This window comes from Zea mays, chromosome 4 (assembly GCF_902167145.1).
Source record: "Zea mays cultivar B73 chromosome 4, Zm-B73-REFERENCE-NAM-5.0, whole genome shotgun sequence".
Lineage (NCBI taxonomy): Eukaryota > Viridiplantae > Streptophyta > Magnoliopsida > Poales > Poaceae > Zea > Zea mays.
The window spans coordinates 135211329-135234216 of NC_050099.1; the positions used below are offsets into that span (position 1 = coordinate 135211329).

At 47.1% G+C, this 22888-nt stretch overlaps 2 protein-coding genes across 21 annotated transcripts; both read right to left on the bottom strand.

The window, feature by feature from the left end:
• Window positions 1–10975: 10975 nt before the first annotated feature.
• On the bottom strand, window positions 10976–21142 carry LOC103653707 (flavonoid 3'-monooxygenase CYP75B3). Its single transcript, XM_008680536.4, has 2 exons — window positions 19917–21142; window positions 10976–11865 (listed from the first exon to the last, which is right to left on the bottom strand). The coding sequence occupies exons 1-2, from the start codon at window positions 20835–20837 to the stop codon at window positions 11221–11223; spliced, it is 1566 nt and encodes a 521-aa protein (XP_008678758.1). The 5' UTR covers window positions 20838–21142; the 3' UTR covers window positions 10976–11220.
• On the bottom strand, window positions 11965–19823 carry LOC103653706 (zinc finger CCCH domain-containing protein 53). 20 transcript variants are annotated; one of them, XR_004857822.1, is made up of 15 exons: window positions 18951–19398; window positions 18590–18640; window positions 18377–18449; window positions 16655–16774; window positions 16458–16571; window positions 16213–16365; window positions 16030–16130; window positions 15673–15769; window positions 14024–14099; window positions 13872–13918; window positions 13371–13496; window positions 13079–13264; window positions 12766–12877; window positions 12537–12630; window positions 11965–12372 (listed from the first exon to the last, which is right to left on the bottom strand). XR_004857822.1 is itself a non-coding variant. In XM_020552614.3 (14 exons), exons 9-13 carry the CDS (start codon window positions 13883–13885, stop codon window positions 12613–12615), a joined length of 456 nt encoding a protein of 151 aa, XP_020408203.1. In that variant the 5' UTR covers window positions 13886–13918; window positions 14024–14099; window positions 16030–16130; window positions 16213–16365; window positions 16458–16571; window positions 16655–16774; window positions 18377–18449; window positions 18590–18640; window positions 18951–19413; the 3' UTR covers window positions 11965–12372; window positions 12537–12612. The 20 variants fall into 20 exon arrangements, 18 of the variants coding, with proteins under 18 accessions (XP_020408203.1, XP_035823227.1, XP_035823224.1 ...); XM_020552614.3 differs by lacking the exon at window positions 15673–15769 and having other exon boundaries at window positions 18951–19413; XM_035967334.1 differs by lacking the exon at window positions 15673–15769 and having other exon boundaries at window positions 12537–12641; window positions 18951–19413.
• Window positions 21143–22888: the final 1746 nt, after the last annotated feature.

Consider the following 22888-nt stretch of genomic DNA (forward strand, 5'->3'; position numbering starts at 1 on the left):
AGTCGTCGCCCAGACATATTTTGACAGGGCCACCATGGCGTTCGGCGTCAGCTGGTGGACCTGGACGTTCAATCTGCGCAAGGCTTCTCCCACGAATCGATGCGCAGGCAGGCGAAGACCAGCGGCAAGAATGCCTCGAAGACAACCAACTCGCCTTCTGGCTCGGGGACCTCCTCCGCCCCTGGGACACGAGCGACTCCGCCGCCAAAATAACCCAGCCGCTGCATGTCTTGCACGCGAACCGAGGACATCCGCGATGCGCCGAAATCCACCGTGTCGCCGGCGCGCAACTCCTCCGCCGCCATAGTGCTCGGCATCTCCTCAGACGACGCGTCGGCCGGTGGCGTAGCGGCAGCAGAAGAAGAAGAGGTCGGCAACGCTACGTACCGTCGGCGGCGGCGGGCGGTCTGCTTCACACATGCCAGATCTCCGACGAACAAGAGCAAGGAGGGCAGACGAGCAGCGAGAGGTTTGAGAAGGCGGTTAGGGTTTTCACGGAGCGCGGAAAGATAAAGTTCAAAACGCGCCGCCCCCCGTCCCCTTTTATACACAGGCGCGGCGCTTCGGGAAACCCGCAATCCAACAGTACGGCGTCAATCAACGGTCATGTCAAAAACCCCCGCGGAACCACTTCGAGCGAGGGCAGCGTCTCTGCCATCTAGCGATGTCTTCGGCACCAGATGACTTAGTCGAACTGGTCCCTCGGAGGGCAAATGTTAGGGCGAAGGCAAAGACGCCACCCTTCGCTCGAGGCCTTCGCCGCCCTCGCTGCACCAACAGAGACAAGACAACGGGCAGACTTACCCTTCGTCTCATACGCCATCGGACGAAGACCTGTGACGAGGTCGTCTCATCTTGCGACCTCGTCTAGCATGGAGGCCCGCGTGTGATCCGGCCCATTGTAACAGGCCCTGCGTGGCCGTCGCGCGTTACGGGCCTAATTTGTAAAGGCCTCCCAGTAATTACGGTCTGTAACCCCGCTTTATGGGAATATTCCGGGGATAACCTAGGTGACTGAGGGCACATGCGTCCTTAACACAGGACGCTGGGCACTCAGATACCTATAAATACCCCCGCACAGTGCCCTTGAGAGGCGAGATTAACAGAGCTATTGTCATCCCGTGCGAAAACCCTGTTTATGTCACTACACACCCCCGTTGGATCACCTTGCACCGGAGAGCAAGTTCCAACACTGCTGCCAAGCAATCAGAATGTGGAGGAGAAGACCCGACGTGGACATCCATGGAGGTATGAGAAGGGGAGCCCGCTCGAACACCCTCGAGGGCTGGGTCGCAACCTGCATTGCCCATCGGAGCCGGAAGCACCCTCGGGGGCTGGGTTGCAGCTCGCACTACCCACCTGAGCCAGATCATTGTTGACAACACCCTCGGGGGCTGGGTAATCACTGGCGCCATCCCTGGGGACCGAGTTCTCTGCAACAGCCACCTCTAAGGCTGAAGGATTCTCAGTTACCTCCATGGGAATGGAGCAACCTAGACCAGCTTCTTGACTCTGAAGACCGCACTCCAAGGTCGAGGAGGCTCTAGACGCTGCTCGGGATAACTCTAACCCCACATCCGGAATGTCAGTGCAAACGTCCATCATACCACCATCTGTTGGCTCGGACAACAGATCTTCAGGAACCATATCCTCGAGAGCCTGATCAAAATTTGCTATGGACAACTCTTGCAGATCAACGAGCGCAGACAAGGTTGGAGAAGGAATATCACTACTCCCCCCACTAACTAGGTAGCGTCGACTGTTTTTCCGAATTAAGGGGATTTCCTCCTCTTCTTCCTCATCCTCGTCAACAATACGAACAACACACCCATTGGGAACAGCTCTGGCCGGATTGCACCCATTGGGATCAGCATCGTCAAGGTCACACCCATTGGGGTCAGTGTCAGCAGGGTCACACCCATTGGGTTCAGCTCCAGTAAAAAGTTCCACTGGCACTTCCTCAGCAGCAGGAGCAGAAGGGCCGGCATCCTGATTCAAACACGACACTCGCCAAAGCCTCCTCTTTTTCTTCTTCTTCCCCTCGGCAGGAGCAGTTGGATGACTGGCCGGGCGAAGGCGCTTTGGGCGAGCACCATCAGATTTTTGAGCAGTCAAGGTCTTTTCAGGCTCAGGGACAGTTGCAATAGCTATGGTTTCAGCAGGGACAGAGTCAGATGAATCCTCAGCCAACATGTCCAGCATAGCACTTTTCTACATCACTCGGGTTTATAGGCATTTCAAAGTGAACTTGCCTTTCATCGTTGGGGAGATCACCAAGTGAAGCAACCAGAGCCTCAACTTCTTTGGGAGAGGGTCACACTCTAAGACCCAGGCCACTGTCGCTAGCAGGAGGATTGGACACAAAACTGAAAAAAGTCTTAGAAGGTGGCAGATTCTAGGCAGAATATGCAACAGGAGCACCAATATTCGACACTTTGCCTCTAAGGATCATCTCCAGCCGGCTTACCAAATCCATAGCAGGAATCCTCCTGTTGGTAACCCGGGTTGAGTCAGTGACACCACTATACAAATAAGTCGGGTATGCTCTGTCCTTCAGTGGCTGAATGTTATTAAAGACAAAGTCTGCAACTACAGCATTGGTAGTCAGACCTCTCTCCTTCAACAAATCAACTTCAGCAAGCAGAACCCTGGCCTCAGCTCTCTCCAAGTCTGTAGGGGTTTCAGTCCAACTTGGAGCACGAACATCCGGTTGTCTCCCTGACCGAGGGGGCAGGGACTTGCCATGATTCTCCACAATAAACCACTCCAAGCGCCATCCTTTGATGATGTCCTTGAGTGGGATGTCGAGGTACTCTGTCTTCCTCCCACGGCGCATCTCCAAACTCGCGCCACCCACGAGCTGGTGCTGCCCCCCGGCCATTCCAGGCCGACAATGATATAGGTACTTCCACAAGCCAAAATGCAGCAGAATTCCGAGATAGGTTTCACACAAGTGAACAAAAACAGAAACTTGCAGAATGGAGTTGGGATTCAGATGAGTCAGATTCAGATGGTAGAAATCAAGGAGACCGTGAAAGAAAGGAGAGATAGGAAGAGCAAGGCCGTGGATGAGAAAAGGAACGTAAATAACGGACTCATGGGTGTCCTCCGTCGGGACAGTAACCCCACGACAGATCCGCCAAGAGCAAAGCTCCTTTGGGGGAAGAACTCTGATAGAGACAAGATGAACAAGGTCCGACTCGGAAACAACAGACATGTGATTACCTGCAAAAGGCAATTGACTGTTGGGATCGATGGGAGGAATAATCGCAGCGGCGGAATTCTGGCTCTTTCGCTTGGGCGCCATCTCAATCTCGCCGGCGAACTGAGCGGAAGCGAGATCAAAGGGAAACAGAGGAGGTCTGGAAGCGGAAAGTAAGGCTAGGGCTCAGAAAGCAGAGGCATGCGACGGCGCGGTACAAATGGGGTTTTCCCGGGCCAAGCACCAATTCTAAAAGTGCCCAGTCATCACTCGGTTGTTACTTCTAAAACACCGACGTGACTCGATATAACTCAGTGGTTATTTCTAAAACTCTGACGTCACCGGTCTTCACTCGGCTGTTACTTCTAAAACGCCGACATGGCTCGATATAACTCGGTTGAAGCGCTGACATCACTGGTCTTCACTTGGCTGTTATTTCTAAAACGCCGACATGGCCCAGTATAACTCGGTCGTTACTTCTAAAACGCCGACGTCACCCATAATCACTCGACCGTTATATCTAAAATGCCGAGATGGCTCAAAAGGACTCGGTTACCTTAAACACAAATACAGTCGATCGGCCAATTGCAAAAGAAATGCTGGAAAAGCAAGAAACACGCACAAAACGAGGAGAAGTCTTCTTCATTATATAAGGAGGGGAAGTATTTTCACAAACTTAAAAACTAATTCATTATGAGTTGATTTTCTTCCCACTGTTCAGTACATTACACTAATGCATTACATTTCACTACGCTATACTACTAACTACTACTACATTATTCTACTAATACTACGTCTACTACTATACTAACATCTAAGCCAGTGGTGCCTAGCCACTGGCCTTGCCGCTGCCACTGCCACCCTTGTCGTTGCCGCTGCCGTCGTCGCCCTTGTTGTCGCCCTTACTGCCGTCGCCCTTGCTGCCGTCGCCACCGCCATCGTCGTCGCCCCCGTCGCCGCCGTCGCCCTCACCGCCGTCGTCACCGTCGCTCCTCTCCTCGGATGAGTCAGAGGAGTCCCCCTCGTTCGAGGAGACCTCCGACTCATCTGAGCCCTCGAGCCCAGCGCGCTCGACGGCCCGGATGTATGTCCACACCTTCGCCGCAATCCCCTGGGAATCGTCTGAGTCGTCAGACGATGCCGGGGGAGAGGCGTGGACCGACGACCCTTCGGACTCGGAGTAGAACTCTAGGGATGTAATATGGTTCGGAAAATATCCGTCCGGATCCGGATTCGAAGATGGTGAACACTGGTTCGGATAGAATTTTCGGATATCCGGACTTTTTTTCGGATAACGGATACGAATACGGATATTTTGTTCGGATATCGAATTCGAATACAATATGCCTGATATCCGTCGGATATCGAATATCCGGATATTTTCTCGGATAAATCTTCTCGGATATCCGGATATCTTATCCGGATAGCTGTGTGCATTTTTTTATTTTTTGTAGAAATAAATTAATAATACACAAATAGTCTCAGAAATTCATGAAAATTTATGGAGGCATACCATATGTCCACATATAATCCTCCAAAATATTTGGACCATAAAATCTACAATATGATAGTGTTTCTTTCATTTCACTTTCACTTGTTGTGTGAAGTACACGTGAAATCACTCTAAGTATCCAAGTTCACTTTATCATTTTCATGTGGAGACTTCAGGTTATATTTTTATAGAATGTTTATTAGTTTTGGTAACTTATTTGCATTTGATGATTTTATTGAAAATAAATTAATAACACGCATATAGGCTAAAAATTCATGATTTTTTACAAAAAAACATGACATATGTACACATATAATACTAAAAAATGTTTGGACTCAAGGAGTGGATACATGATTAGAACCATGATATGTGTGGAATGATGTATTACATGATATCCGACAAAAAAACTGTTACCGACAATATTCGTGTCCGACTAGTTCCATATTCGACACACAGCTATTCGTATTTGTATCCGAAAATATCTGTATTCGTATTCGTATCCGAAGCTATCCGTATTCGAATTCGAATCCGAATAAAAATATGAAAACAAATATGATTTCAGTGATATCCGTCCGTATCCGATCCGATTACATCCCTATAGAACTCCTCCTCTGAGTACTCGGAATCGTCGAAGTCCTCCGAGGGAGGAGTCGACTCGCACTTCCGTTTGTCGCCGGAGTGGTGCGACGAACTTTTGCCCTTCTTGCTCTTGCCCATGGTGGAGTAGAAGAGAAGAGAATAAGCAACAAGCGGCAGAAAGATGTGTGAAGACGACAGTGAAGCAAGCACACTATTTATAGAAGAAGAAGGCAACCACTCACCTCCTACCACGGTCACCGAACAGTCGCAAATATTCAATAAACAATTCAAACCGTCTGGAAACAAGTCAGGCGGCTGGCGCCGTTCCACATAACATGACACCCATTGAGACTCAAGTCAACTGCTTGGACGATATGATTACACTAGCGGTCACGTCAAGTTACTACTCAGGAGCAGTTTGCTAAACGCTCAGCGCACCAAGTCGTCCCTTGCCTACACCCATTGGGGGGACGTCCAGGAATTTTCAATAGATTTTCCCAAGCAGTCACATCCGCACAGTATACGCAATGAATGTATCAAGACAGAAGGAAGATATCGATGGAGATCAAAGGAAAGCCAAAAATAGCCGATGAGGTACAAGTCTAATCAATAGAAGCATTGAAGCATGAAGTGATATGAAGACTAGCCAAAGGCCATCTACCGAATGTCCAATCTGTCATAGATCAAATAAATTTCAGACCTAACAAGATATGGGCAGATCGCATGCTCGATCTCGAAGGCAAAACTGTATGCTGACCTCTAAAGCATAAAGTTGATGATATAATGCTGATTTCTAAGGCATTCGACGAAAAGGAAAGATTGATTTCTAAAAAAAAGTGAGATGAAGAACTTCGAGTGGATTATTTTCAGTAATCCACTCAAAGCTCGAGGGCTACACCCATTGGGTGCACCCAATGAATCATCAACCCCAAAAGACAGAATGTTGATTTCTAAAGCATAAGATGAAAATAAAACAATGTTGACTTCTAAAAGCATGAGTTGAAGATAAAAATAATTTCTGAGAAGACTTGAAATGAAGACCTTCGAGTGGATTATTTTCAAAAATCCATTCGAAGCTCGGGGGCTACACCCATTGGGTGCACCTTCGGTGCACCCAATGAATCTTGAAGTCCAAAGAGCAGAATGCTGATCTCCAAAGCATAAACCCGAGACAGAGCACCGATTTTTGAGGAATAAAGCGAAGGATGATGAATAATGGCGGAAGAAAACAACAGAAGATCGTTTTTACCGAGTCACTCAGGGTTCAGAAGCAACGGCTCGACAGACTTATTTTCAAGGCATTCCTTATCAAAATCAAAAACTGCAAGCTGGACCTAGAATCTTTGGGTCGTTTATTTCAAAATCAACCCAAAGATTGGGGGCTTGTGGGGGACAGATATCCCCTGGGTCCATTGGAAGGCTAAAAGACCTCGCGAAAGGCCTGCGGGCCCAATAATTCGCAAGGTCATCCCTTCGTGGGCCTGGGGAGGCACGTCCGGTAAAGTGGGTTTACACAAGATTGGAATGACGCAGGTCCAGACGGCCCGATGAGTTTGAACGGCAACCGCAACAAGGATCCGACCTTCCCGCGCAGGGGCCCCATACATCGGAACAGAGCGGAGATAGGTCGGTGGAATTATAGGAAGATAGGCTCAGTCGGTTCACTATTACTTAGGCTCACATTGTTATCATATCCACATGTAATGCCCCATGGTCGAGTATATAAGGCCTAGGGGGCATCCCCTCAAAAACATATCTCACTACTTAGCCATCCACCCAGTTCTCTAACATCCTCGATACTAGATAACCTCCTTGTAACTACCTTTCGGTCAAGTATACAAGGCCTAGGGAGCTGTACTTAGACAAGGTGCCTGCCATATTGTTTCCCAGCTTCAATATTGGGTTGAGTAACTACCTTTCCAGATCTTATTCATTATTTGTGTAATTTTGTAGATTAATCACATGTTGGAGGATAGCACTGTCACCATTATAAATTGAGTAGCAGAGCCTAATAGCTCAGAATATTGTAGTAAGTGAATTTTGTGCTTTTCTTAGTGACAACAATGATGTATTAGATGAAGCAACAACAATGAAACTACTGGAAAGATATGGTATATCATTGCCAAGAATTATGCTTCGGTTAATTATCCTTTCCTGGGGACGACGCTGCAGAGGCTTCAGGAGACAGCGGCATGAGCTTGCTCGTCTGGGAGGGCCCTGTTTGGCTATCCTATGTAGTATTTAATTTACTGTCCACTTCTGTTGTTGACAATACTTGTGAATTATGTTGTTGACAGTACATGTGATGTTGCTTGGTCCTTTGAAGCCTGTGATTTGTTGTCCTAATATTCAGCATTGAATTGGTAAGGAAGTCCTGTGATGTTATGAGCAAAGTGTAGGCACTTTTTCTGCTTAAGCTGAGGGCTTGTCTTTCTTACATAAAAGCAATGCATTTTGTACCATGTAGTGTTTCGTTATACTTGTTGTTGTGCATATGGAAGTCTAGGCGAAGCAAATGAGAATTTCTTGATTTTGTTTGGGTTCTGGACTCCGATCTTCCTTTCCCTTCTCCATTCATCCAATATGTTTTAGATGCAATTCTACCACTATCATTCAGCAATTCCAGATATGCAAGGTATGTGTTGTTTTTGTTGTAGTTGGTATAATTCTTTATTTATATTATATAATACAGTTTATGATGCATTTCTACATGTAGCAACTAAATGGGAGGCCTTCTCCTTGCAGATGTGCCTGATATAAACTTTGCAATCAGCTTCTCCTTGTAGTGTTTCTCATGAGAAGGAATTGTAATTCGTTTCTTGAATTGTACTTGGCGGTACTCATGAATAAATGTTTTGATATGGTTGTTTGACTTCTTATAATGTTTCTTCTTCAACATCAATTCATTCTATTTGATTCGGCGTATCTATAATAATGTTACATATTTATATCGTCAATATAATATTTGTGTTATGGTGATATTTGTCACACAGATTTTGTATATCATAGTGATGTTTATCGTTATGTATCTATGTTTATACTAATTTTTAACTCATGTGGCAACGCACATGCACATATATGCTCAAAGACTTCTTTGTTCCACAACTCCAGATTTCTATGATTTTTTTCAATTTTGATGCTATTTGTTGGCATGCCGTACTTTTCATGTTTCTGTGTGGCCTAGATATCTATTTTCATGTTCTTGTTTCTTTGTATTACCTAAACAAACTCTCCTAAATACTGAACATCGTCGTACTAGATATATTACAAAATAATTTATGTGAACTGTGTATTTCTTGTCACAGTGTCGGCTTGCACTCCAAAGGAAACACTTGCAATACTGAAGTTATAAAAGGATTTTTCAGATCTTGCCTGCATACTACCAGATGCTGGAGGTTACTGTGTTTCAGATTCACTGCTTGGAGCGATCAACATATTTATCAGTGTTATGAGCTCTGTGCTGTGACAAGCCCACCTCTCATTGGTACAGTTGTTACCTATACATTTTTCTCTACAAGCTCCAGATATAAGTAATCAAATCATAGATGATATAATCATTGGATAAATTGTATATTCTTGTACTGTATTCCCTTAGTTCCGAATTATAGTTCACTTTGGTTTTGTCCCAAGTCAAACTTCTTAAATTTTGAGCAATTTATAGAAATTCACACCAATATCTGTAGCATGAAGTTTATTTCATTAAATTCTCTATGAAACTAATATTGGAAGAACATTTATTTGAACCTCGAGATGTTGACACATTTTTTGAAAAACAAGGTCAAAGTTAGAGAGGTTTGACTCAGGACAAGCCGAACTGCACTATAATTCGAAACAGAAGCATGTTACCTGTTTGCTTTCTTCAGAACTCTTTACCTATACGTTTTTACAATTGCAGGTCAAGCTTCTATCTGAACTAAAAAATGAACTTAGAATCTCACACATTGAGCATAACGAAGTTCTTATGAAGACCATTTTAAATGAGCATGTCAAGTCATTGAGGTGATACATTATGGAAGACACTGGGTGTCATGATACAAAATTATTAGTCGGGTCTTGGGTACATAACATCTAGGCTTTCACTTTTTTATTTTCATAATCTGACTGCTAAGTGAAGGACAGGCCTGGCACAGTGGTGAGAAGCCTCCCCACTGAGCCAAAGGTCCTCGCTTTGACGCAGTCTCTCTGCAAAAACAGTGTTAAGGCTTGCCTTGGTTATTCTTTCCTCAGACTACACTCATGTGGGAGCCGCCAGCACTGGTTCTGTCCTAAATCTAACTGCTAAGTGCTATGATGGCTTACACTTATAAGCAATGCTTGATTCATTACATACTTATTATCATCTTGAGAGTACAGACTTGTTTACATTTGTATCTGGTTTAAATAGTTATTTCATGAGGTGTTTCAGTTGGTGCATGCAGCAATAGCTCTTGTCATCTTCTTCAGGGAGTTTTAAGTTCTACTCCAAGTAAACTTTCTAGCAGTAACATTAACTATAAAAATTACTATGTACAGAATTTAATTTGGTCCATCTCTTTCCACCATGTAGAATGGTTGGTTCCCAAAAATCTTCATTGGTCTTCTCAGGTTAGTACACGTCTGACTTTTTAATTTGCGTTTATTATTCTCATTATGCACCCAAAGAAACATCCAACGATTTGTGATGATATTACATGGGCTCATCACACGTTTATGTGCATGAACCTGCGCTTGTGTTGCCAGCATGACTCACAAAAACATGTTTTTGTGCTTTTTAGTTTTTGTGACTAGAAGGCTGTAGTTCAGTGTACAACCGTACATGGCTTTCTTTTGATGGATGTAATATTTTTCATATTCTTTTGCATTTCAACTTTATTGTGATTTTCTGTTGCATGGCCTCTCAGTATAGAACTGTCGAACTATAATCCTTCCAAAATCATACTATTACCAAAAAGCTAAAAATGATATGTTTGATCCAGCAATGTTCTGTCTCCGTATTCCCTGTCATGGTGCACTCATTAAAACTGCAGCCCACTTTTACTTTTTACATCTGAAGAATATGATTAAGAATCTGGTTTTACTTGATTCTTGACTTGTAGATACATTTTTCTTTGTATGAGACCCCACAAACTGCGGCGACCCTGACCCGGCCACCACGCCGCCATACCCTCACAGTACTTGCATTTGTTTCATAGAAACAATCTACCGTTCCTCGCAAGATGGAAGTTTATTTTGTATTGTAAGGTTAACCTTCATTTATTTTTTTTAAATGGTGAAATTCTGGAATCAATAGTATGTGTTTGTTTGATTTGGAGTCATATGGATTATTTTTAGGCGTATTGTGTGTCTGGGGTTTGCGTTTTTTTGTTTAGTAGCATAGATGTAATTCTGTTATTTGGTGGGTCTCATCCTCCCTTTAGAGGAAAGCTTGTACTTCGGATATTCTTTTCTTTCTTATAAATACAAAGATTTACGACTCTATTGCAAGTTAGAGGTAAAAATAGTGTGTTTGTGCAAGCTCAAATCTTTTCTTATAACAGTATAACACACATTTGTATATAAGTTATTGTGGTATTATATGTTTCCGTTGCAACGCACGGGCACTCACCTAGTATCCTAATAATTTTTTTTGAAATAAACAGACAAACTTTGAACATAATTATCTCCCACTAGCCAAACACAATACACCACCCCAAACATTTGTAGTCCTTTAACTTACGCACTAAGATCCATGGATAACCACATGTTCTGAATTAACGATTTCCAGCTACAAATTTCTGGAGGCAGCCGCGGGGCGAGGGCGATGATGGCTGAGGCTGGGCATGGCCCACGGTGCGGATGTCCATATTGGACCCTTAATAGCAGAGATTAGAGTTTACACACATCAACAAGAGTGCCGAGTTGACAATTCCACGACCCATGCGTGCATGCGAGAAGGACGGGGATAGCCATCGAGAAGAGAATCCTTTTTCTACTGCGCTGCGTAGGCAGACGGCAGCAGTCTGGGCGCGGGCCGGACCATCAACGGCACGGCGCGCTGCAGGGTGAGCCCGTAGGCCTCCTCCATGTCCAGCTTTTCGGCGGTGACGCCATCGGCGAGATCCCATTCGAGCGCGTGCACCAGCGTGGCCGTCATGAGCGTGACCATGCGCAGGCCCCAGCTGAGGCCCGCGCAGATCCTCCGGCCGGCGCCGAACGGGATGAGCTCGAAGTCGCTGCCTTTGACGTCGACGCCCGCGTGCGAGCCGCCCGGGAGGAAGCGCGCGGGCCGGAACTGGAGCGGCTCGGGCCACGCCTCCGGGTCGCGGGCGATCGCCCACACGTTCACCAGCAGCGTGGTGCCGGCGGGGATGCGGAACCCGTCCACCTCGCACTCCTCGGCGGCGACGCGGGGCAGCGACAGCGGCGTGGACGGGTGCAGCCGGAACGTCTCCTTGATCACCGCCGTGAGGTACGTGAGGCGCGGGAGGTCCGACTCGGACACCAGGCGGTCGCGGCCGACGACGGCGTCGAGCTCCTGCTGCGCCTTCCTGAGCACGTCCGGATGCCGGATCAGCTCGGCCAGCGCCCACTCCACCGTGCTGGATGTCGTGTCCGTCCCAGCCGTGAAGAGGTTCTGTTTGTGTCCATATATATTACACTAGGTCTATGTCCGTGCGTTGCCACGGAAAACACATGAAATCGTTATATATGTGGTACCGCAAATCAAACAAAGTGAAAAACATGAAATATTTATACACACGATATTATAAATAAAACAACATATCATAGCAACAGTGAGAGATCCATCCATGCCACAAACGAGCATAGGAGAGAGCTGGAGTGTGCCTTTTCATCACCTTCTTGACACTGGCAGCAGCTACTAATAAACGACTACTAATTAACTACTACTACTATTATTTATGCCTACTACTCACTCACTTACTATCATATACTTATCATAGGCCTAAGAGCTAAAAAACAAACTGGACTTGTTTCTTCTCTGTTGTTGTCTTCACTGTCCCCTCCTTCTCCCACTCTGAAGAAGATTACACCTCTCCAAAGGTATTTCTTTTTTCTTTATCAAAGCTTCTCTATGCTCGGTTGATGGGGCCGGCCATCATGTAGCCATATTAGTAGTCCCCTGCGCACAACAGCCCGTTAACACACAGATTATGACCATCATGATTCAGGATCTATGCTGGCATATACATGCATCATGGTCATGGGAGCAGCAGCTAGCTTATTATTAATGGTTACAGCACTATCAGAAAGACAGGCACAAGGAAGGTTGTTGTTGACACTTACTCCCAGATTAGAGGAATGGAGGGGGGCCCTCCCCCTTTTTTGCTCTGTGCACCTCACACATCATAGCCCAATGGCTTCATGCCCAGGAGAAAACCTGGAGAAATTCTGAACGGATGTAACAACAAAAAAACAATAATCTTTGATTTCTTTTGCTCACCCCACATGAATTGCTTGCAATAAGAGAAATAGCACGCAGGAAAGATTTAAGCTACATGCTGAGAACGTTTACCTGGGCACCTGAAAGAAGCAGGAGGGCGTAGGGGTCCCTGGAATCCAGCAATCCAGTGGGCGACGCGCAACCGACGAACTCGGCTCCGCCATGGTGCGTGTGCTGCAGCTTCCTGCAACCAGACAAAACGATAAAACCGAAAAAAGAAGCTTTTTAGGTGGCAACTGAAGCTATCGAAACAAACAAGCAACGCAACCCAACGTGCAGTGCAGTGCAATTGCAATGTGACTGAAGAGAAGCGCGGATGTAGATGAGATTGCGATGCATGCAGGCAGACAATGGGTAATGCAACAAAGAAGAAGGGAGAACATACCTAAACCTACCGGGGACCTTGCCCTTCTCCTTGTAGGGCTTGACGAGCACGCGAGCGTCGCACACAAAGTGCGGGTTGCCCTTGCTCAGGATGACCTTCACCGTCTCAGCGTACACGAAGGTGACGAAGCCGAACATGCGCTTCTGCTGATACGGGATGCGCACGTCCTGCACCGGCCCGAACATGCTGCTCGGTCCATCGATGGCGGGGCAACATTATTGGACGGCTAGTGGAAACAAAATGGAACGAGCGGAGCAGGGGTGCCAATAATGGCGGCGTGTGCTCTGGGTACCTGAAGTAGTTGGACACGATCTGTCGCGCGGCGGGACTGCGGATGAGGTCGCCGCGGTCCATCCACGGGGAGCGCACCGGGAACCTGTGCATGTCCTCGACGCCGAGCAGCATGCCCACTGTCGCCCTGGAGCAGACAGCAACACGCAGAGAATAAAATGGGAATGGTGAGACCGGAGACAAAATGCAACCTTTAATTTGGTGGCGAGGAAGCCGCTGGGTAAAAATGGCACCTTTCCTGACCAAATCAGCTCAAAAGTAGTCAGATCAGGCGGTGGGGGACAAGATCTAGTGTGAGTAATAAGACTCAATTAATTATAGTTTCTGTTGCTATCAGACTACTTCACAAATTTTTGATGCTATCGGACTACTTCACAAATTTAATAATGGCATTTATATTCAGGTTTATACAATACAAATGCAATTCCAAAATCATGCAGGACATCATCTATCATTTGATCTAAACCTCATAAGTAAATACAAATGGCCCTGAAATATTTACCTCAAAGTAGCCATCTGTTTCTTTTCTTCTTGTTTTCTTGATAATACCTGATTGTATTAAAGCCTTTGTAGAACAATACAATGAAGCTTATAGAGCAGGTAAGCCTCCTACGCTACACAGGATTACAGGAAGGAAACGCTCAGATTACATACATATCCGGGAAGCTCATCTCATATGTGTTCACCATTCCGATTTCCGAACTGGGACAAACTGGATCCATTCCACACCCTGCATGGACGCCGAAACGAACCATCTCTTATCTAACCAAAACCAAAAACAAAAATGTCTCGTAAAAATAGCAGAATAAAGCCGCATATAGTAGCAATAGTACGATGCCCGTGCATTGCAATGGTACACCACTCATACTTGATGGCATAGATACACACAATTCAGAAAGCTATATGATGTTATGCGTACGATTATGATCGTCTTTCCAGGAGCAAGCCAGTGACGAGCTTAGATTTCTAGCAAGCATATACCTGCCTAGACAGATAAGGGAAACCCCACTACAAACCATCAGCATCATATCGAACCAACTCCAAATTTAAACATGATGCATTTGATGAATAAACAAACATCCCTATCAATAAAAAGGCATCCATTGTTGAGGCCCACAAAACATCACCTAACAAGGGGTTAAGATCAACCGTGCAGGCATAATAGTACTTGATATAAGTTATGCTTGTTTCCAAGTTGTATCAAACCAGAGCACCCCAGGTGTCACAAAAAAGAAATTGAGTACAAAAAGTGTTGTGAAGTTTGTTACTCCAGGAGTATTACTCCATAATACCCCATGAGTGTTATGGAAGAAACAAGTAAATGTTCCAGTACCCATAACCTAGCCAGAGTTCCTTCTGTTTAGCACAAACAAAAAAACGTTTTATCCAAGCATTACATTCGTTGGACATAATCTAAATGGTGACCATGCCAACCAGCAAAGAGACAAGGCTACAAGGGTAAGACATCACGACATGTTGCAGCTTACCACCGATTATTGGCAAACTTAACCACTTTATTACCGTTCTTCAAACTCCAAACCTCAAGTGTGATGGCCTACTTGTGACACCCAAAAACCAATTTGAGGCACACATCCCCAAGTTCCCAAGTTCGACTTGGGCAACAGGCTTGTGCGCAGCACCCATAGGCCACACACCTAGAACCAACAACATGGTTTAAATGTCCTGTGTGAAACAGCTAACGACATACCCAAAGAAAAATAAGAGAAATACAAACTAAAAGCAGAGCATGGTATAGGAATAAGCACCTAGCAATATACACTACTTTGTGCCTAATGTGGTAGTACATTTCCCTCATTTGTGCTAATAGTGTCAGCATGACAAGGTGACCAGAAAAGTCGGTTGCCTCATCTCAAGTAGAATTGTCTCTGATGCACTAAACGAGATCAACACCACAAAAAAAGAAAATGTCAGTTGCATAGAATTTCATGCAAAACGGTTGGGAGCCCTAAGCTACCTCAAACCAAGCACATTTCCTTCCCACCACCTAATCGAAGGTCACATCATGATGAGTCGGGCATAGCAGTCGGCCATAGCAGAACTGCAGCTGGACTCTACAACATGGTTATCGGGTATCAACTAATAGAGATTTCTAATACTTCACTTTAAGGCATCAAGAACCAGGACTGAAATAGCATATGAGTAGAGCAGTGATGGTAGGACAGTTCAAAGTTTGATGCCTACATAGGAGTGTATCTTCTTACAACAGCCTTGCTATTATTGGTTCCCATCCGTCGACTATGATCATGACAATTTTTGTGTAAGTGCCAAAGTTTTGTATTTACCAGAGCCATATAACTCATGAAGTTTTCATGACCTAGGTCTGCATAGTAGTACCCCTTAAGCTAGGACGGTTTAAGCTGGCCCTTATAAACAATAGTCCTGTAATATAAAGATATACATAATAAGAATTATTTATACAAACATAAGCCAACCAGAATGTCATTTGGCTACATATTTACAATTTTTAAGAGCAAATCTAAGGCAAATTTTTGCTATCCCCCTATAGAAAAACAAAAATATTGCCAAAATTCCATTCTAAAAACTGTGCTAAGTGGAGACTCTCTAATCCTTTTCAGCCCTAAAACCTAATGAAATCAAAAGCATGAACAAAAACTTTTGAAGTGAGAAAAGGGAAGCACCTAGAAGATAGAGAGCACATGTAGAAATCCCTCTCTCCACCACGCTTAATGTTCAGAGAGGCTCGAACAGAGATGATTGAGAGTCTCCTAAGGATATATAGCTGCGACAATTCATGAAAAAATGTTAAAGCCAAATCCATCAAATGTGCTGATATGCACTTACATCTAGTGGTATGGAATTACCTGTTGCTCAAACTCAGCCTCTGATATTGAGCTCTTGGTAACGAAAACCTACTCAATGACTGGCTCAGTCTCGAGTGCAGATTCACCCAAGTCTGAGTTGTCAGTCGGAACCAGACGCCACCCGAGTATTACATGTCCCAGTGATTCTGCAACCTGCAAGGACAAGATTATTAATCAGAGAAATGAGCTTAACATGAAAATCCTGCATCATAGGCTATCAAATTTATTAATAGTGTTACACCAACCTTCTTAAACTCAGCTTTGCCTTTCTTACGACGCTTTTCATCTGTTGGCATAAAAAACATTGCAACAGCATACTCGCCTAGTGGGGGTAGCTCAATCCCAGCATCCTTTGCGACCTACAAGAACACCAAAGCAATTGAATAACTGTTGAAAAGAACAGATTTGTTCTTCTATTTCTTTTTGTTGCAAAGAAACTCACCTCTTTGAAGAAGTCATGTGGTAGAGCGACCATGATGCCGGCACCATCTCCTGTATTCTTCTCGCAGCCGCAGGCACCACGGTGAGCCATTCTCTCAAGCATCTCAATAGTATCATTAACCTGGGGTAAAAAGGAGAGCAAAATCGGCATCCCGAACATGATACATCAAAATAGTGTAGCTACAATGCATGTGGCATCGCCTCTTTGAACTTTGAAGGAATTGATGTAACTCACAGTCACGTGTTTGTAATCACCAGATAGCTCAGCGACAAACCCAACGCCGCACGCGTCACACTCGAACGAGGAATCGTAGAGCCCAATGCTGCTGTTTGGGAGCTTTGAGAGCGGCCTCACCACCTCGGCGTCGCATGCAGATTCCTCCACCGCTCTCAAAGCTCCCGAACAGTTCTAGATTGAATTCATAAACTGAGTGTGCCGAGTTTCAGATGTACGACTACAATTTTTCTCCCTGATAAATGTTTTTAGATTTATGAGCTAATTTGTTCATTTTTTAATTCCCACGCCACTCTATTTGTTTAAATTGGATTCAGTAGAGGACTATAATAGAGGTGCAGGAATACATCAGAGCTAGTTTTAAGAAAACGTGCTTATAACTGATTCCGTAGCAACCTTTCTTAAGTGGAACATGCGCATATTAAGGCCCTATTTGGTTCCTTTAGTCACCATCCTAAACTTTAGGCACTAAACTTTAGTCCCTAGAAACTAAGGCTATCTCAGCAGATCTCCTATGAGCAATCCAATGAGCACTTGAATATTGACTGACAACATGATTGTGCTCATACGACATATGTTTTATTTCTTCCTTTCAAATTTGAGTATCCACTTAAGATGGAGGTTTCAATTGTAACTATTGAACTCTGAATCACACGTTGAAGATGCCATCAAGAGCTCTGAATTGCAGCGAGATGATTTTGGGAACTTCTATTAATGCTCATACTATTATGTGGGATGATTTTGGCAACATGATTGGTGAAATCACCCCACATATGGCTCTGAATTGCAGCGGGATGAATCACACCTCGCTTTAGGATCTGGATTTAGCAACTTAGATACAAAAGTACGGTATACCCTTATCTGTTTTATTATCTGGCATTGAAGTTTTCATACTAATATCCTCTTGGTGAAATTTAGAGGTTTATAACGGTGCCCAAGCTTTGATTCTAAGCTAGATTCACCACTATCTGACGGAGGTTCCTATGCTGCTTCACCGTTGCTTGCTTCTCCAACTCCCACAACCCACAGTTCGCCATCTGTCTGTAGCTCTCTCGACTCTCCAACAAATGTGAGGTGGCTTGTGCTTTGTGCGGCTCGCCCAAGTGCTTAGTCAATCTATGCTAAAATGCATTTATATTGTGTCTTTATAGAATTTAGTTAACATAAGGAGAAATATATGATCTGACACCCCATTAGCATCAATCATATAATTGCTCTGAAAACAGATCTCCTTTTCCATTTGCACACCGTACCATTTTTAGTTAACCGGGGCTAGCAGGGGCTAGGTATGTTGGGAGCCGCACGCGCAGGATCATGCCGGCCATACCCATAAAGGTTATTGTTTAAAACACAAGCTAGGGTTCACCATGCACCCATATTGCACAAACAAAAACACACACATATATGCATAGATGGTAATCAATCAAGAAGGGAAAAATTTTAAAACTATGGCGAGCAAAAAAAAACATCAGACAATGCATGCCATACCTGTGAATCGTCCTCAAGGCCCAGCTTGTTAACAAGGTACCTCATCACTACTCTAACTGTCATCCTCCCGTCTCTGCTGCCCATCAACAACAACAAGTCAATGTGGCATGATCAAACAGCATGGATGGTAGATTAATCATCAAAAGGGTCTTGATTTAATGGACGACGACATAGAGAGATGCATCTCTATGGAGAGTGGAGATGCATACTGACCTAACCCTCAAGAAGCTCCTGGAGATCTACGGCAATGGCGGCTCCCTCCTCCTGCATGTGGATGAGCGGCAACGACATGAGCTAAGCACCCACATTGGCCGGACAAGTCGCCAGCAGGCAGGACGCACGGCGGTGCAGATTCCTCCGCCGCCGCCGCGACACAGCAGATTCACGAAGCAGCGCACGGACGGAGGTAGAATCAAACATCAACGGATCGAAATAAATAAAGCAACGAGACGGCCGCGCATGCCACCAACCACGCACGCACGCTACAGCTGAACCAAACCGTCAAGTTGCCAAATCCCGTCGGCTTTTTTTAGCGTCTCGCGGGTCATGGCAAGAGGGTGCAGGGAGCGGATACCTCTCTCTCCGTCTAGCCGCACGGAACCGGTGGCTGCGGGCTCACGACCGCGTTGTGGCTCCACCCTTTTCTCCGCCGCTACCTTCGCGACTCACGCCCGGGGATCGGTGTCTTAGATTTTGGCTTCTCACTCCCCCACGCTTATCCCCGGCGGCGGCTCGGCGAGGAGGGGATCAGTGTTGTGGGTTGGTGGGAGCGGAGTGCCGCCACTGTCGCGGCCTCGCGGGATGCCCTTCCTGCCGAGCGTCGCTCGCCTTCCTTGACCTCTCCCCCGGATTGTACAGGGCGTTGGGGAGCATTCGGCGCGGCGGGAGTTGCAGCGCGGGGGTGGGCGCGGTGGGCAGGGGCTGGCAATGCGAGGGTGGCGGCGGCGGGGCTTGTCCTCCTCCTTCCAGGCGGCGGCGGGGCTTGTCCTCCTTCTTCCAGGCGACGGTGGGGCTTGTCCTCCTTCTTCCAGGCGGGGGGGGGGGGGGGGGGGGGGGGGGGGGGGGGGGGGGGGGGGGGGGGGGGGGGGCTTGCGCTTGGCGGGGTGGTTGTTCGGCACGCGACTGGCCTGCACGGATGGGGCGGAATCGACGGATGGGATGGTTGGGGATGAAAGTTGGGTGAGGGGAGCGCCGGTGGGCACGTGCTCCGGCGTGGAGGGGGAGGTGCGACCACCATATGCGACATGTGGATTGCCTATGCGGATGGAGCAGTTGGGACTCAAGGTAGGGCGAGGGGCGCGTGCGAGGATTTGGCTGGAGGAGCGGCAGGCGATTCCCGGGAGATTGAGGAGCGGCTCCGCAGGCGGGGTGCGGGTGTAGGCGGGTTCCGCGGCGGGGGAGGCGGAGCGGTGGGTGGGATTCGCAGGCGGGGGCAGTCTACACTGTCCCCTTAATAGTTAGTACAGATATCCGCAGAAAGCAAAATACATACGTCCATTCCATTTGCACGTTGAGAGGTCGTCAATGCAAGCAAACTCACGAGGAGGAGCGCTTTGACGTCAGTCTCGTTGATCCTGTTGTCCTCGCCCTCCGCGAGCGGCTGCTGCTGCTGGTCCCGCATCCTGGCCAGCAGCACGCTGAGCAGGTCCTTGCCTTCCTCGGCGGCCTTCCGCTCCCTGATGATCCCGTTCATCATGTGGTCGTACCTGCGGTGCAGCCGCTTCATCCTGCCGACCACGCCCTGCGGGTCGAGCCAGGCGAGCGCCGGCACGAAGTCCCCGACGTTGAAGACCCCGGCGAGCTGCATCAGCTCAACCACCATCTCCTTGAACTCCCGGGCGCCCTCCCCTCCGTCGACCGCGAACACGCGCCGGCCCACCGTCGCCCGGGCCAGCGTGTTGGTCGCGCACACGTTGGCCACCTGGCCGAGCGCCACGGCGGCGGCCCGCCCTCCCTCTCCCCGCCGCGGCCGGGCGAGCTCCCTCACCATCAGCGCCACCTCGCCCTCCCTGACGCCGCGCAGGTCGTCCAGCGCCTTGGCGGAGAAGAGGTGGAGCGCGCACAGCTTCCGCAGCGCGCGCCACCGGGAGCCGTAGGGCGCGAACACCAGGTCCCGGTAGTTGTACGCCACGTGCTCGGCTCCGGAGTTGGGCGGGCGGTTGCTGAAGTTGGCGTCGTGGGCGCGCAGGAACTGCGCCGCCACCCGCGCCGACGCGGCCACCACCACCTCGGCGCTGCCGAACCGGAGCCGGAACAGCGGGCCGTACTCCCGCGCCAGCGCGCACATGGTGTGGTGCGGCTTGGCGCCGACCTGCGGCAGGTTGCCCAGCACCGGCCAGCCCCGGGGCCCGGGCGGCAGCGGCCGCTTCCCCTTCCCGTCCCCGCCGCGGCGGAGCACAAGGCACCATACCATGACGGAAACGGCCAGGGAGCCCAGCAGCAGCGGGAGCGGCACGTCCATGGTTTCACTTGACGGACACGGCGGGTGGACCGCTCTCGGTTCACGGGAGGCACGCTTGCTTGGCGTTGGACTGCGGCGGTTTCAGCTATATGCAGCTGCCGCACGATCCTACCCGCGACTGGGAATCTACCAATACCCGAATTCTGGTTCCTGACTAGCGACTTTTCTCCTCGCTCTACCGCCGCTTGACCCAGCTACCCACGCACTTCTTCCGGCGGATCTAGGATTGAATCGCTTGACCCAGCTACCCACGCACTTCTTCCGGCGGATCTAGGATTAAATCAAAAAGGAGCTATTAAGATAAGGCTATAATTTTTTAAAACAAAACAAAACAATTTAAATGATGTTTAATATGGCACAAGAAGCAAGACATAATTTAAATATCCAATCATATATCTTAAATAAGTCGATATATGAATTCTACAAATAAAATAATTAATAAATACCATGCTCAATTCGTGGTCTTTTATGTTCTACGTGGCTCTTATTTGTTCCAATTATATTAAAAAGCATCTTTCTCCCGGTTCTTGATGATAAATCTCTCCATCCTATCTTTATGCATATAAAATAAAATTATCAATTAGACTGCTACTGCTAGCAAATAAATAAACAAACCAAAATACTAAATAATATAGCATTATTATCCAACATAGTAACACACAGACAACACAGTTCACGGTTTCATTTGGTCAGTTGGTCCTCAGACTGAGAGCAGTAAGCAGGGCCACATGGGATGCCGACGTCCACACCCACGAGACCACACGACCACGCCGATGAGGCAAGCCTGGATGGGTGGACCAAAACCGGTGAGAGAGGGAGAGGGACTGAGGGGCGAGCGCAGCAAGGGCGAGGGTGGGGCCAACGGCCGACAGGCTGAGACGGCCAAGGCGTCATGGCGGAGCTGAGGGGCGCACACATGCGGCAGGCACACAGCTCGATCGGGCAGTAGGCGTGCGGACTGCGAAGAGGGACAGAGGAGTGAGGAGCAGTGGTGTAACACCCCGTCTAATCCCTGGACCGTCGGTACTTACTCCTGGCAGCTCTCTAGGATCATATATTGTTCTCACAGACCAACACGGGTCTTTTGTGCGCACTTTGTTCTCACTCATGCACACTCGAGAAAACTTTCCGGTCGGTCACCCATCCCAAATTGCTCCAAGCCAAGAACGCTTACCTTGGAGGTCTTTTCGAGATAGGCTTCCGAAAAAGAAGATGCACCTTGTTGGTATGAATACTCTACTAATTCTATTAAGCCTTGGGCCAGGATATCACCATCCTAGGGGCCAGGATATCACAATCCTCCCCCCTTAGAAAGACCGATGTCCTCGTCGGTCAACCCCAATCCAGGAACCTCCCCTCTTAGCCACATCTGTGTGTCTAGTGTCGTCATATGCCATGCCATGTGACCGCTTTGGGCCCACATGCGCCATGCGCCATATACTCGAACCTCTAACCCACACATGCCTGTGAAACCTCGAGGGTCGGCTCTGATACCTAGGAGTGAAAACGGGACGGGTATACCCGTCGGGTACCGGATACGGATAGTGTAAATACCCGTTTTTTCGGATACATATTCGAGTGTTTTTATTTTCGGGACGGATACGGGTAATACCCGGATACTGTAGCTTTGGATTCGGGTCGGATACGGAGCGAGGACTACCCGGTAAGTACCCGATATTCGGGTCGGATACGGGTACCCGTTTTTTCTTTTTCTGCATAATAATATAGTTATAAAATCATAACTTTGACATATGAAATCGAATGAAGATAAAGTTTATATGAAAATTGTAGAACTCGAAGAGATCTATAACTTTGTAGTACATCAAATTTTTATTTAAACATATATTTAGGCCAAAATCATTGAAATAATATACTAATTTATATCAAATTAATAGACTTTATCATTTTTATGTGGGGGGCTTAAGGTTATTTTCTCGTGGGAACTCAAGGTTATCTTTTTATAGAATATTTATTAATATTGGTAACTTATTTGCAATTTTCGGTCGACGCTACGTTATTTTATGGATTTAATTGTATTTTGATTATTTTCT

Excerpts from the sequence above, each read along its gene's own strand:
- LOC103653706 (XM_035967329.1), bottom strand. Across the intron at positions 12,878-13,078 it reads AAGGTCCCCGGTAGGTTTAG|GAAGCTGCAGCACACGCACC; the intron begins GTATGTTCTCCC and ends GTCTGGTTGCAG. Across the intron at positions 12,642-12,765 it reads TGCTTCTTTCAGGTGCCCAG|AATTTCTCCAGGTTTTCTCC; the intron begins GTAAACGTTCTC and ends ACATCCGTTCAG.
- LOC103653707 (XM_008680536.4), bottom strand. The coding sequence starts at position 20,837 with ATGGACGTGCCGCTCCCGCTGCTGCTGGGCTCCCTGGCCGTTTCCGTC. Across the intron at positions 11,866-19,916 it reads ACGTCAAAGCGCTCCTCCTC|AACCTCTTCACGGCTGGGAC; the intron begins GTGAGTTTGCTT and ends GGACACAAACAG.